This window comes from Aegilops tauschii, chromosome 7 (assembly GCF_002575655.3).
Source record: "Aegilops tauschii subsp. strangulata cultivar AL8/78 chromosome 7, Aet v6.0, whole genome shotgun sequence".
Lineage (NCBI taxonomy): Eukaryota > Viridiplantae > Streptophyta > Magnoliopsida > Poales > Poaceae > Aegilops > Aegilops tauschii.
In genome coordinates this window covers 76,964,281-76,975,781 of record NC_053041.3, presented here as the reverse complement: position 1 = coordinate 76,975,781, position 11,501 = coordinate 76,964,281, and the positions used below count along the sequence as shown (strand labels likewise).

The 11,501-nt window shown below is 40.8% G+C and overlaps 1 protein-coding gene across 1 annotated transcript; it reads left to right on the top strand.

The window, feature by feature from the left end:
• LOC109752977 (ABC transporter C family member 10) lies at nt 1-10,731 on the top strand. The gene is made up of 13 exons (XM_073504525.1): nt 1-659; nt 891-960; nt 1,042-2,426; nt 2,619-2,939; nt 5,901-5,987; nt 6,120-6,719; nt 6,827-6,991; nt 7,162-7,450; nt 8,155-8,369; nt 8,462-8,767; nt 9,381-9,444; nt 10,130-10,369; nt 10,481-10,731. Exons 2-13 carry the CDS (start codon nt 945-947, stop codon nt 10,588-10,590), a joined length of 3,798 nt encoding a protein of 1,265 aa, XP_073360626.1. The 5' UTR covers nt 1-659; nt 891-944; the 3' UTR covers nt 10,591-10,731.
• The last annotated feature ends 770 nt before the right edge of the window (nt 10,732-11,501 follow it).

Sequence of the window (11,501 nt, the reverse complement as noted above, 5' to 3'; positions counted from 1 at the left end):
TTGAAATTGGAAGGTACTTACGTCCTGGAAGCTGGAGAAGAGAGGCAAGAGTCATGCGGTGATTGTGTAATTTAATATCCATGTATTTCTATCTGATCTATCTGTCTTCTTTGGTCAAGTAGATTGATTTATATTCAATGGGAGAGGTGCTTGGTAGTAGGTTCAATCTTGCGGTGACCTTGCAATGTGACAAGAGGGGTGATAAGGCACGTATTGTATTGTTGCTATTTGTGGTAAAATGAGGGGGTTTGGTCTCATATTAATTGATCTTATTCTATCTACATTATATTATCTTGTTTAATGTGTTACTCTGTTTGTATGAACTTAATACTTTGAGATATGTGCTGAATAGCGGTAATGGTGACAGGTGCGGCGTGTATTTAAATGGCAGGCCACCGGAATCCGGTACAGAAGATTTGACTCAGGCTACGTTCTCAGCATACGACAGGAGATTCCAAAACATATGGCACGTTAACAGCGCCGTACTCGTAGTAATAAAAGAGCTTGCGGCGCCAGACCCTGCAGCCTAAGCTTGGACGGACTCACCAGCTAGCAGCAGCCTAGAGAGGTCAGCAATGGCATCTCTGTAGCTTTCCCTGTCGATCCTTTCTAGCCAAGGAAAACAGTTCTTGCAGCGTCTTCTCCTCTGGCTTAACAAGGTACTTGATGATGACCGACGTGTTCAGCTTTGGGTTTCCATGATGATTCTCATGCGGCACTGTGATCTTTGTGTTCTGAGCAAACATTCAAATTTCTGGATAGTTTCATGGGATTTGGACTCTGATGTTGCTCCAGTGCCAGTATTTATAGTATCTGTTCTTTGTCTGCTCCTTCATAAAGAAAGAGTATCTGTTCTTTGTCCTAACTAGTTTCTTGTTCATGATTGGCAGCAGGGCTGCAACAGGAGCTGATCCATTTGGAAGCAACAGAGATTGTGCACGTAGATGGGTTCCCTCACAAGTAAATCCTCTCCTCAACTTCCTCATGTTACATAGCTAGCCGCATCACTTCTGCTGCCTTTGCTGAAGCTGGTTTTTTCAGACGGTGAGGTTGCTGATTCTGAGACTCAGGTGACTCCCTTTGCTAAAGCTGGGTTTTTCAGCAAGATGTCATTTTGGTGGTTGAATCCTCTAATGAAGATGGGCTACAAGAAACCCCTTGAGGACAAAGACATGCCACTTTTAGGTGCCACAGATCGAGCATGCAACCAGTACTCGATGGTCATGGAGAAGATGAATGGCAAGGAGTCGCTATCACACGCCACACCATCATTCTTCTGGACTATTGTTTCTTGTCACAGGCGTGCAATCTTGGTCTCAGGATTCTTTGCTTTGCTCAAGGTTCTCACCTTATCTGCTGGCCCAGTAATCCTCAAGGCGTTCATCAATGTATCACTTGGGAAAGGGACCTTTAAACACGAAGGCTATGTGCTAGCTGCGTTAATGTTCATCTGCAAATTCTGTGAATCCCTGTCACAGAGACAGTGGAATTTCCGCACTCGGAGATTAGGACTGCAGGTGAGGTCATTTCTGTCAGCAGCTATTTATAAGAAACAACAGAAGCTATCAAATGCAGCAAAAATGAAGCACTCTTCTGGAAACATTATAAACTATGTGACCGTCGATGCATATCGGATTGGAGAATCCCCATACTGGTTCCATCAAACATGGACAACAAGTGTTCAGCTTTGCATTGCTCTGGCAATTCTATACAATGCGGTTGGTGCTGCAATGATTTCATCTTTGGTTGTCATCATTCTGACCGTACTGTGCAACGTTCCATTGGCTAGACTGCAACACAAATGTAAGACTAAACTTATGGAAGCACAAGATGTGAGATTGAAAGCCATGTCTGAGTCATTAGTTCATATGAAGATCTTGAAACTTTATGCTTGGGAAGTTCACTTCAAGAAGGTCATCGAGGGGCTGAGAAAGGTTGAGTACAAGTTGTTGTCAGCATTTCAGCTTATGAGGGCATACAACAGTTTCATGTTCTGGTCTTCACCTGTTTTGGTTTCGGCAGCGACCTTTCTGACATGCTATCTTTTGAAAATCCCTCTTGATGCTAGCAATGTCTTCACCTTTGTGGCAACTCTACGTCTTGTGCAAGAACCAATAAGGTTAGTACCAGAAGTTATTGCCGTTGTGATACAAGCTAAGGTTGCGTTCACTTGGATATCAAAGTTCCTTGATGCACCTGAGCTAAACGGGCAAGTTAGGAAAAAATACTTTGTTGGCATTGATTACCGTATAGAGATGAATCTGTGTAGCTTCTCGTGGGACGAGAACACATCAAAACCAACTCTAAAGAATATAAATCTGATTGTCAAAGGTGGAGAAAAGATTGCGATTTGTGGAGAGGTAGGATCAGGAAAGTCGACGCTTTTGGCTGCTGTACTCGGAGAGGTACCAAAAACTGAAGGCATGGTATGGTTTTTTACTAACTTCATATGTTAAAGAAATAGCTGCCACATCCATGTTATGTTGACAACTGCATCATGTTTGGTTTGCAATTTATGAAAATTATGCTTGACAATATTTTCCAACATGAAGTATGTTGAATTCATTTTTTCATAACAGCTTTATATAAAATTAATGATCTTTGCATAAAATTTCCAGATCCAACTCTGCGGAAAGATAGCATATATTTCTCAGAATGCATGGATCCAATCAGGAACTGTGCGAGACAATATTCTCTTTGGATCATCGATGGATGAGGAAAAATACCACAACACACTCATGAGGTGTTCGTTGGTCAAGGATCTTGAAATGTTGCCATATGGAGATTGCACTCAAATTGGGGAGAGAGGAGTAAATCTTAGTGGTGGTCAGAAGCAGCGCGTCCAGCTTGCTCGTGCACTATACCAAAATGCAGACATCTATCTTCTTGATGACCCTTTCAGTGCTGTTGATGCCCATACAGCCACAAGTCTTTTCAATGTAAGGATCATATCAGCAGATGCAGATTCTATTTCTATTTGATCGTGAACTGTTTTACAAAGCTCTTTCTAACAGGAATATGTCATGAGTGCTCTATCAGAGAAGACTGTTCTTTTGGTGACGCACCAAGTGGATTTTCTACCCATATTTGACTCCATTTTGGTACCTCTCTCCACTTCAAAGAATTAGGTATTTATCTGTAATTAGCTTTATTTAATTTTTGATGTCATCTAAAACTATTGATGATTCTTGGCAGTTTATGTCACATGGAGAGGTTATTCGGTCTGCACCTTATCAAGACCTATTGGTAGATTGTGAAGAATTTAAAGACCTTGTAAGTGCCCATAAAGATATTATTGGAGTTTCGGATCTTAATAACAGCAAACCCACTCAAAGACCTAAGGAAGTATCAATAACGGAGACACTTGATATTCATCGAAGTAGATATACAGAGTCTGGGAAGCTATCGCCGGCAGATCAACTGATCAAGAAAGAGGAAAGAGAAACAGGGGGTGCAGGTGCTAAGCCTTATATGCTTTACCTGCGCCAGAACAAAGGCCTCCTTTATTTCTCGTTGTCAATGATTGCCCACACATTTTTTGTAGCTGGGCAAATATTACAGAATTGGTGGATGGCTGCTAATGTCCAGAATCCTCATGTTAGTGCGCTGAAGTTAATTTCCGTGTACATTATTACCGGAGTTTGCACAATGTTCTTCTTGCTATCAAGATATTTGCTGGTCGTGGTTCTTGGGATCCAGACATCAAGATCCATATTTTCCCAGTTGCTCAATTCATTGTTCCATGCACCAATGTCCTTTTTTGACTCTACTCCTCTAGGAAGGGTTCTTAGCCGGGTAAGAATTCTCAATGAATGGAATGTTAAACAGCGTTGCTATGGTGTCAAGGTGGTTCGGTTCAACCATATATTCTGGTGCAACCGCATAGACTAGATAGATATTCTCTGTAACAATATTCTCCTTCTAGTTTATCCCTTGTACTCCAAGTAGCTTATCCCTTGTATCTCAAGTTTCTATCCCAACAACTTGTACGCTATCAGGGAGTTGCGCCCCTGTCTTTATAACATGCAGCCGTCGCCCTGAACCGGGTACGACGTTTCCCACATGGTAATCAGAGCCTAACTCTTCCATTACATCTAGGTTTTCTCTCCTCCACCGAAACCTCCTACCATGGCTTCCTCCAGCGCCTCCAACCCTACCCTCTCTGGCCAAGTCACCGAGCGTCTCACACGCACCAACTACATCCTATGGCGTGCCCAGATCACGCCTCAACTCCGCGGTGCTGGCTTCTTCGGGTACGTGGACCGGAGCATGGCGGAGCCAGCCAAGGTCGTCGTCTCCAAGGACAAGGATGGCAAGGAGGAGACCACCCCGAATCCTCTACATCAACTTTGGATCAGGGAAGACCAGCAGGTACTGGGTTATCTTCTGAATAATCTGTCCAAAGAAGTACTCGTACAGGTGACCGCGATCACCCACGCGCATGAGCTGTGGATGGCGTTGGCGAGGATGTTCTCGTCAACCTCGATGTCCCGCATCAACAACATCCGCGCCGCCCTCACAAACGCAACGAGTGTTCATGGACAACGAGTGTTCAGCTTTGCATTGCTCTGGCAATTCTATACAATGCGGTTGGTGCTGCAATGGTTTCATCTTTGGTCGTTATTATTATTGCTGTACTGTGCAATGTTCCATTGGCCAGACGGCAACACAAATTTCAGAGTAAACTTATGGAAGCACAGGATGTGAGATTGAAGGCCATGTCTGAGTCATTTGTTCATATGAAGATCTTGAAACTTTATGCATGGGAAGCTCACTTCAAGAAGGTCATCGAGGGGTTGAGAGAGGTTGAGTACAAGTGGTTGTCAGCATTCCAGTTTAGGAGGGCATACCATAGTTTTCTGTGTTGGGCATCACCTAATTTTGTTTCTGCAGCGACCTTTCTAACATGCTATCTTTTGAAGACCCCCCTTGATGCTAGCAATGTCTTCACTTTTGTGGCAACCCTGCGTCTCGTGCAAGAGCCAGTTAGGTCAATACCAGATGTTATCCGCGTTGTGATACAAGCTAAGGTTGCTTTCACTCGAATATCAAAGTTCCTTGATGCATCTGAGCTTAACGGGCACGTTAGGAAAAAATACAACATTGGCACTGATTGCCCTGTACCTATAGCGATGAATTCGTGTAGCTTCTCATGGGATGAGAATACATCAAAACCAGCTCTAAATAATATAAATCTGATAGTGAAAGCTGGAGAAAAGATTGCAATTTGTGGAGAGGTGGGATCAGGAAAATCGACGCTTTTGGCTGCTGTACTTGGAGAGATCCCAAAAACCAAAGGCACGGTATGTTCTTTTCTACTAACATCATCTTTTAAAGAAATACTAACTGCCAAATTATAAATTCAGACATTTAGAGACGTTTAAAAGAAACATGGACTGTTGTTATAAAAATTATGCTTGACACTATTTACCAAGAAGTACGTTAATCAATTCATTTTTTAAACATCTTTATATCAAATTCCTGATCTTTGCATAGACATTTCAGATCCAAGTCTGTGGGAAATTAGCATATATTTCTCAGAATGCATGGATCCAAACAAGAACCGTGCAAGACAATATTCTCTTTGGATCACCGATGGACGTGGAAAGATACCAGAACACACTCGTGAGGTGCTCGTTGGTCAAGGACCTTGAGATGTTGCCATATGGAGATTGTACTCAAATTGGGGAGAGAGGAGTAAATCTTAGTGGTGGTCAGAAGCAGCGGGTCCAGCTTGCTCGTGCACTATACCAAAATGCAGACATCTATCTTCTTGATGACCCTTTCAGTGCCGTTGATGTCCATACAGCCACAAGTCTCTTCAATGTAAGGATCGTATCAGCATATGCATACCATATTACTATTTGATTATCGTTTTTTTACAAAGTTTTTTGTAACAGGAATATATCATGAGTGCTCTATCAGACAAGACTGTTCTTTTGGTGACCCATCAAGTTGATTTTCTACCTGTATTTGACTCCATTTTGGTACCTCTCTCCACTTTGGAAATGTCAACATATGATGATATTTGTGCCTCTATGATTATGTTTATCTATAATTACTTTTATTTAATTGTTAATGAGATCTAAAAGACTAAAACTGGTGGTGATTTTTGGCAGTTAATGTCAGATGGAGAAGTTATCCGGTCTGCACCTTATCAAGATCTATTGGCAGATTGTGAAGAATTTAAAGACCTTGTAAATGCCCATAAAGATACGGTGGGTGTTTCGGATCTTAATAACAACTCAGACTCTCAAAGAGCTAAGAAAGTATCGATCAAGGAGACAGTTGGTATTCATGGAAGCAGATATACAGAGTCTGTGAAGCCATCGCAGGAAAATCAACTGATCAGGAAAGAGGAAAGGGAAACAGGGGATGCAGGTGTTAAGCCTTATATGCTTTACCTGCGCCAGAACAAAGGTTTCCTGTATTTCTCTTTTTGTGCTATTTCTCACATAGTTTTCATAGCTGGGCAAATATCACAGAATTCATGGATGGCTGCTAATGTTCAAAATCCTGATGTTAGTACACTGAAGTTAATTTATGTGTACATTATTATTGGAGTTTGCACAATGCTCTTCTTACTATCAAGATCTTTAGGAATCGTTGTTCTTGGGATCCAGACATCACGATCCTTATTTTCCCAGTTGCTCAATTCATTTTTCCGTGCACCAATATCCTTTTTTGATTCTACTCCTCTAGGAAGGGTTCTTAGCCGGGTAAGAATTCTTACTCGAATGGAAAACACGACAAATTTCAGTCACATTTTGCACCCACAGGATTTTCTCATGATAGATTAACTCAGTCCCTTGTTCTTCTTCTGCAGGTCTCTTCAGATTTGAGTATTGTTGACCTTGATATTCCATTTGCCTTTGTGTTTAGCCTTTCTACTAGCTTAAATGCATATAGCAATCTAGGGGTATTGGTTGTTATTACATGGCAAGCTCTGTTTGTATCCGTGCCTATGATAGTTTTGGGAATTTGGTTACAGGTAATCTGTATGACTTTGTTTCTTTATGCTAAGCCTCATGCCTATGATTATTTGATTTCATTCACCAACTGATGTTATCTGCTGCAATTTTTCTCTGGGAGTGAATGAGCCTACAGTTTTGCATTCAAAGTTTCCATTAACTGAAACTTGTTACATTTGATCATGCAGAGGTACTAGCCTCGGCAAGGGAATTGATGCGGATCAATGGTACTACCAAGTCTGCTCTAGCAAATCACTTAGGTGAATCGATTTCAGGGGCTACAACAATAAGGGCCTTTGAGAATGAAGATCGTTTCTTTGCTAAAAATTTGGATCTTATTGACAAGAATGCCAGTCCATATTTCTACAATTTTGCAGCAACTGAATGGCTGATTCAACGTCTGGAGATAATGAGCGCCACAGTTCTTTCTTTTTCTGCCTTTGTCATGGCCATTTCTCCTCAAGGAACTTTTAGCGCTGGTAAGCAATTATATGGACACCATGTTGCTTCAAATATTTGGAGAAAGTTGAGTAACAAGCTCGTTCTATGGCCATTGATGCTTGCATCTGATTTGCATAAATGTTGCGTGCATTGACATTGCTACCTTTTTATTGACTTCTAGAGTTCTAGTTGAGTTCTGACACACTTTTGTTATGAGAACCTACTTGATACTCCCCCACTCCTAAATAGATGACGTTTTAGACATGGCTTTTCTGAACTTATTTGAAGTTACATTCTTATGTATATGTTTGTAGAAAACTAGAAGAGAGTTATAGTATGAAAATAATGTTGATGCAAAATCTAATGATAATATTTTGACTTATTGAGTCCAAATACTTTTCTATAATAGTAGTCAAAGTTATAAAATTTTGACTGAACGTTTTATAGAATGCCTTGTATTTATGGATTGAGGTATTGATGTTTATTTTCACAAGAAAACTATATTTGTTGCATTCTGCCGGGTAGAATAAGGTGTGAATTTTAAACACCGTAGATTTCACAAGCTACCACTTGTTTTGATGATTTTATGTATAAGTTTGTATCTTCTATGAAAATGCAGTTTTAGTGAAAATGCTCATGTGCCAAAGTCAAGTGAATAAGTATTTGGTACTATACAGCTATCCAGTTTATGAAAATTAACGTTGCAAAGTAGAATTAATTCCTTAGTTTTGTACGTGCACAGGTTTTGTGGGAATGGCATTGTCCTATGGTCTTTCCCTAAATATTTCATTTGTTTTCTCTATTCAATGCCAATGCAACCTTGCAAATCAATTAATCTCGGTGGAACGTGTGAACCAGTACATGGACTTACAAAGTGAAGCAGCAGAAGCTGTTGAAGAAAATCGACCATTACCAGATTGGCCCCAAGATGGCAATGTGGAGATTAGAAATTTGAAAGTAATCAGATGTGAATACATACATATACACCTTACAGGGTAAAATTCTGTAACACTTCTAACAAATTTACGCGATCGATTTTGATCTGACAGATCAGGTATAGGGAAGATACTCCCCTTGTACTACATGGAATCAGTTGCAAGTTTGAAGGTGGAGATAAGATTGGTATAGTTGGTCGAACGGGAAGTGGCAAGACAACGTTAATTGGTGCATTGTTTCGACTTGTTGAACCTGCCGAAGGGAAAATAATTATAGACTCTGTGGACATCAGTACAATAGGCTTACATGACCTGCGTTCGCGTTTGGGTATCATTCCACAAGATCCAACACTTTTTCAGGGTACAGTAAGGTACAATCTAGATCCTCTTGGGCAATTCTCAGATCAGCAAATATGGGAGGTAAGATGTACACAGATATAAATGTTGCCTTTTCTCGTCTTACCCAATGATCAGATAAGATTATGATGAAGGCATCACACCTAAAGAACGTAATGCAATGTTTAATCATGAGGCAGCCTTCTTATGTAATGTGCCAGTTCAGCTTTCTTATATACCTAACAATTTCAGAAAGTTCAGCACATTGTAAAAATGGGGCGAATAAATTGAATTAGGGGAATCTCAAATTACAAGTTGCCTTTCCCGAGAAACAAATAGAGTGCCTAGGAGGAACTAGACAACTTTTCACTGATCGAAGAAATAGGCACCCAAATTCGGTTTGAGAACTCTGACATACCCGCGATGGCCTGGTAGGAGTGTACAGCCACACCTACCATCAACTGAGCTAAGGCCTAAGGCTAAGGGCCCCCTTTTTTTAATGGCAGTGCTCATTTCAAAAGGAGTCACTAAAGTGGTCACTCCATTGGTTATTATCAATGCAAAAAATAGCGTGTCCCTTAAAATATGCTATATCGCGCTGTAGCATGCTATTAACGAGACATTGTATACTGATTTATTAGCGAGCCGTTACTCAGAACGCTATAGCACGCCCTTTTTTCACTGGTTATTACTGCAGGTTCTTCAAAAATGTCAGCTTCTTGAAGTTGTCCAGGAGAAGGAACAGGGATTGGATTCACATGGTAGGAAACTTCACTTCATCTATGCTTTTTTTGTTATTTGAGAGGGGGGGGGGGGGGGGGGGGGGGGCGGCACCTGCGTTACTCAAAGAGCCATACTAGATGGCAGAAATTATAGGGAACACCCGCCAAGAGCTGGCGGTGACCATTTGGCTAGGTTCACTCAACCTACCAAAGTGTGGTCTGCTACAATGTTCTTAACAGTTACACCCTCTGTTCCTAAATGTAAGACGTTTTAACAGTTTAAATTGAACTGCCAAAACGTCTTATATATATAAAAACAGAGGTAGTACAATAGAGGGGTCAATTTTCATCTGTACTTTGGCTTTGGAGTTCCTTTTCTAAAACTAATAAATTGAACAAACAGGCAACTCAGATAATCATTTCAGAAATTCAATTAGGTGTAAAAATACATGTGAAACTAAGTTCAAATAGGTGTGAAAATACATGCTCCACTAATAGAGGAGGCGGAGACCCAAGTACTTCGAATCTGCCAATGGATTTATCTCCAACCATGAATGAGACTCTTAGCAAAGATAAAATCATGTTCAATTTGTTGAATCTTGGTGTCTTTAGGAAGACCTCGTAGTTGCGCCTAGACCTTCTTATGGGCTGAGTTCTATCATTTTGCTAGCATGGTGTTCGAGCTATCTCCTTCATAGTACTTATCAAGATCTGTTCATAATAGTTGTGGAAGACGGGTCGAACTGGAGTATGGGCCAAAGGCAGCTCTTCTGTCTGGGACGCGCACTGTTGAGAAGATGCCGCATCTTAGTTCTTGATGAAGCGACAGCTTCTATAGACAATGCAACAGATGCTATTCTTCAGAAAACGATCCGGACAGAATTCAAATATTGCACTGTTGTTACGGTGGCCCACCGTATACCAACAGTTATGGACTGCGATATGGTACTTGCAATGAGCGACGGTGTGTTTCTCTTACCCGCAACTTATAAGAAATATAACGATGTTTTTTAGTACTCCAAACGGATTGTGGATCTTTCCCATATACTGATGCGCTATATATGAACACTTCCAGGGAAAGTAGTCGAGTTTGACAAACCTACAAAGCTCATGGAAACTGAAGGATCTCTCTTTCGTGAGCTGGTCAAGGAGTATCGGTCATACACATCTAACACTAACTTTTAGAAGAGAATGTCAATTTCATTTGTTTGCTTGCTGCAGCTCTATTAGCTTTTAGAAAGGGAATTCTTCTATTTGGTACCTCAAGGAACGAAAATACCATCTGTCAGTTATTGCCTTGAAATTTCTTTGGCTATCTTTTTCTACCAGAAACTCTGTGCACGGTGGACTGCCGGCCGCCTTCTTAAGATATAGAGGGATAAATGGGAGGGCCTTCAAGGCTGACCGTACTCTTAGGCCTTGTACAATGCAAAGTGCTTAGTAAAATAAATCGAGTTAAGCACCAGTGCTTATCTCTACAGGAGGGGTGCCTAATTAAGCGTCTACCCTCTACAAATAAGCAAAAGTGCTTAAAGAAAAACTGTTGTATTTCTGTAAGCGCATTGCATTGTACAAGGCCTTATGGATCTACTTGCTGAATGTTCATCTTTGAAAAATACAGTGAACAACTATCCTAAAGTTAGAACAGCTATAGTGTCACTCTGCCGATATCTTGTTTGCATGCTTGTCTCAATAAAGTGCGAACTCTAGTAATAACTGAACCATAGTGCTCCAGAGCAACAACCAGGGAATTAATTGAAACCATGTTTAGTCCTTTAATTTTCAATCAGGGAGAGTGGTAAAGTGAGTTTTTCATATTTAAGCTACCGGTCAGCAAAGCATGCTTTCTTGCAGTTTGACAAACTGGTGAGAGAACATTCACTTAGTAGCCGAAGTTAACTGTTACAAGTGTGATTTGCTAAGATCAGTAAAATACATGCACAAAGAGCTAGTAGAAATCAATTTCTCATCTAAGATGACTACCTGTAGTATATTTATGTGGTTGCTAGCTGAACACATGCATGCACATCTCTGAACAGAGAATATACTTCGCTTACAACAGATCCGTTATTCTTGTGAAGGAATGCTTTGTCTGG

Coding starts and splice junctions, on each gene's coding strand:
- LOC109752977 (XM_073504525.1), top strand. Junction 2,427..2,618: donor TACCAAAAACTGAAGGCATG/GTATGGTTTTTT, acceptor TAAAATTTCCAG/ATCCAACTCTGCGGAAAGAT. Junction 5,988..6,119: donor CTGTATTTGACTCCATTTTG/GTACCTCTCTCC, acceptor GATTTTTGGCAG/TTAATGTCAGATGGAGAAGT.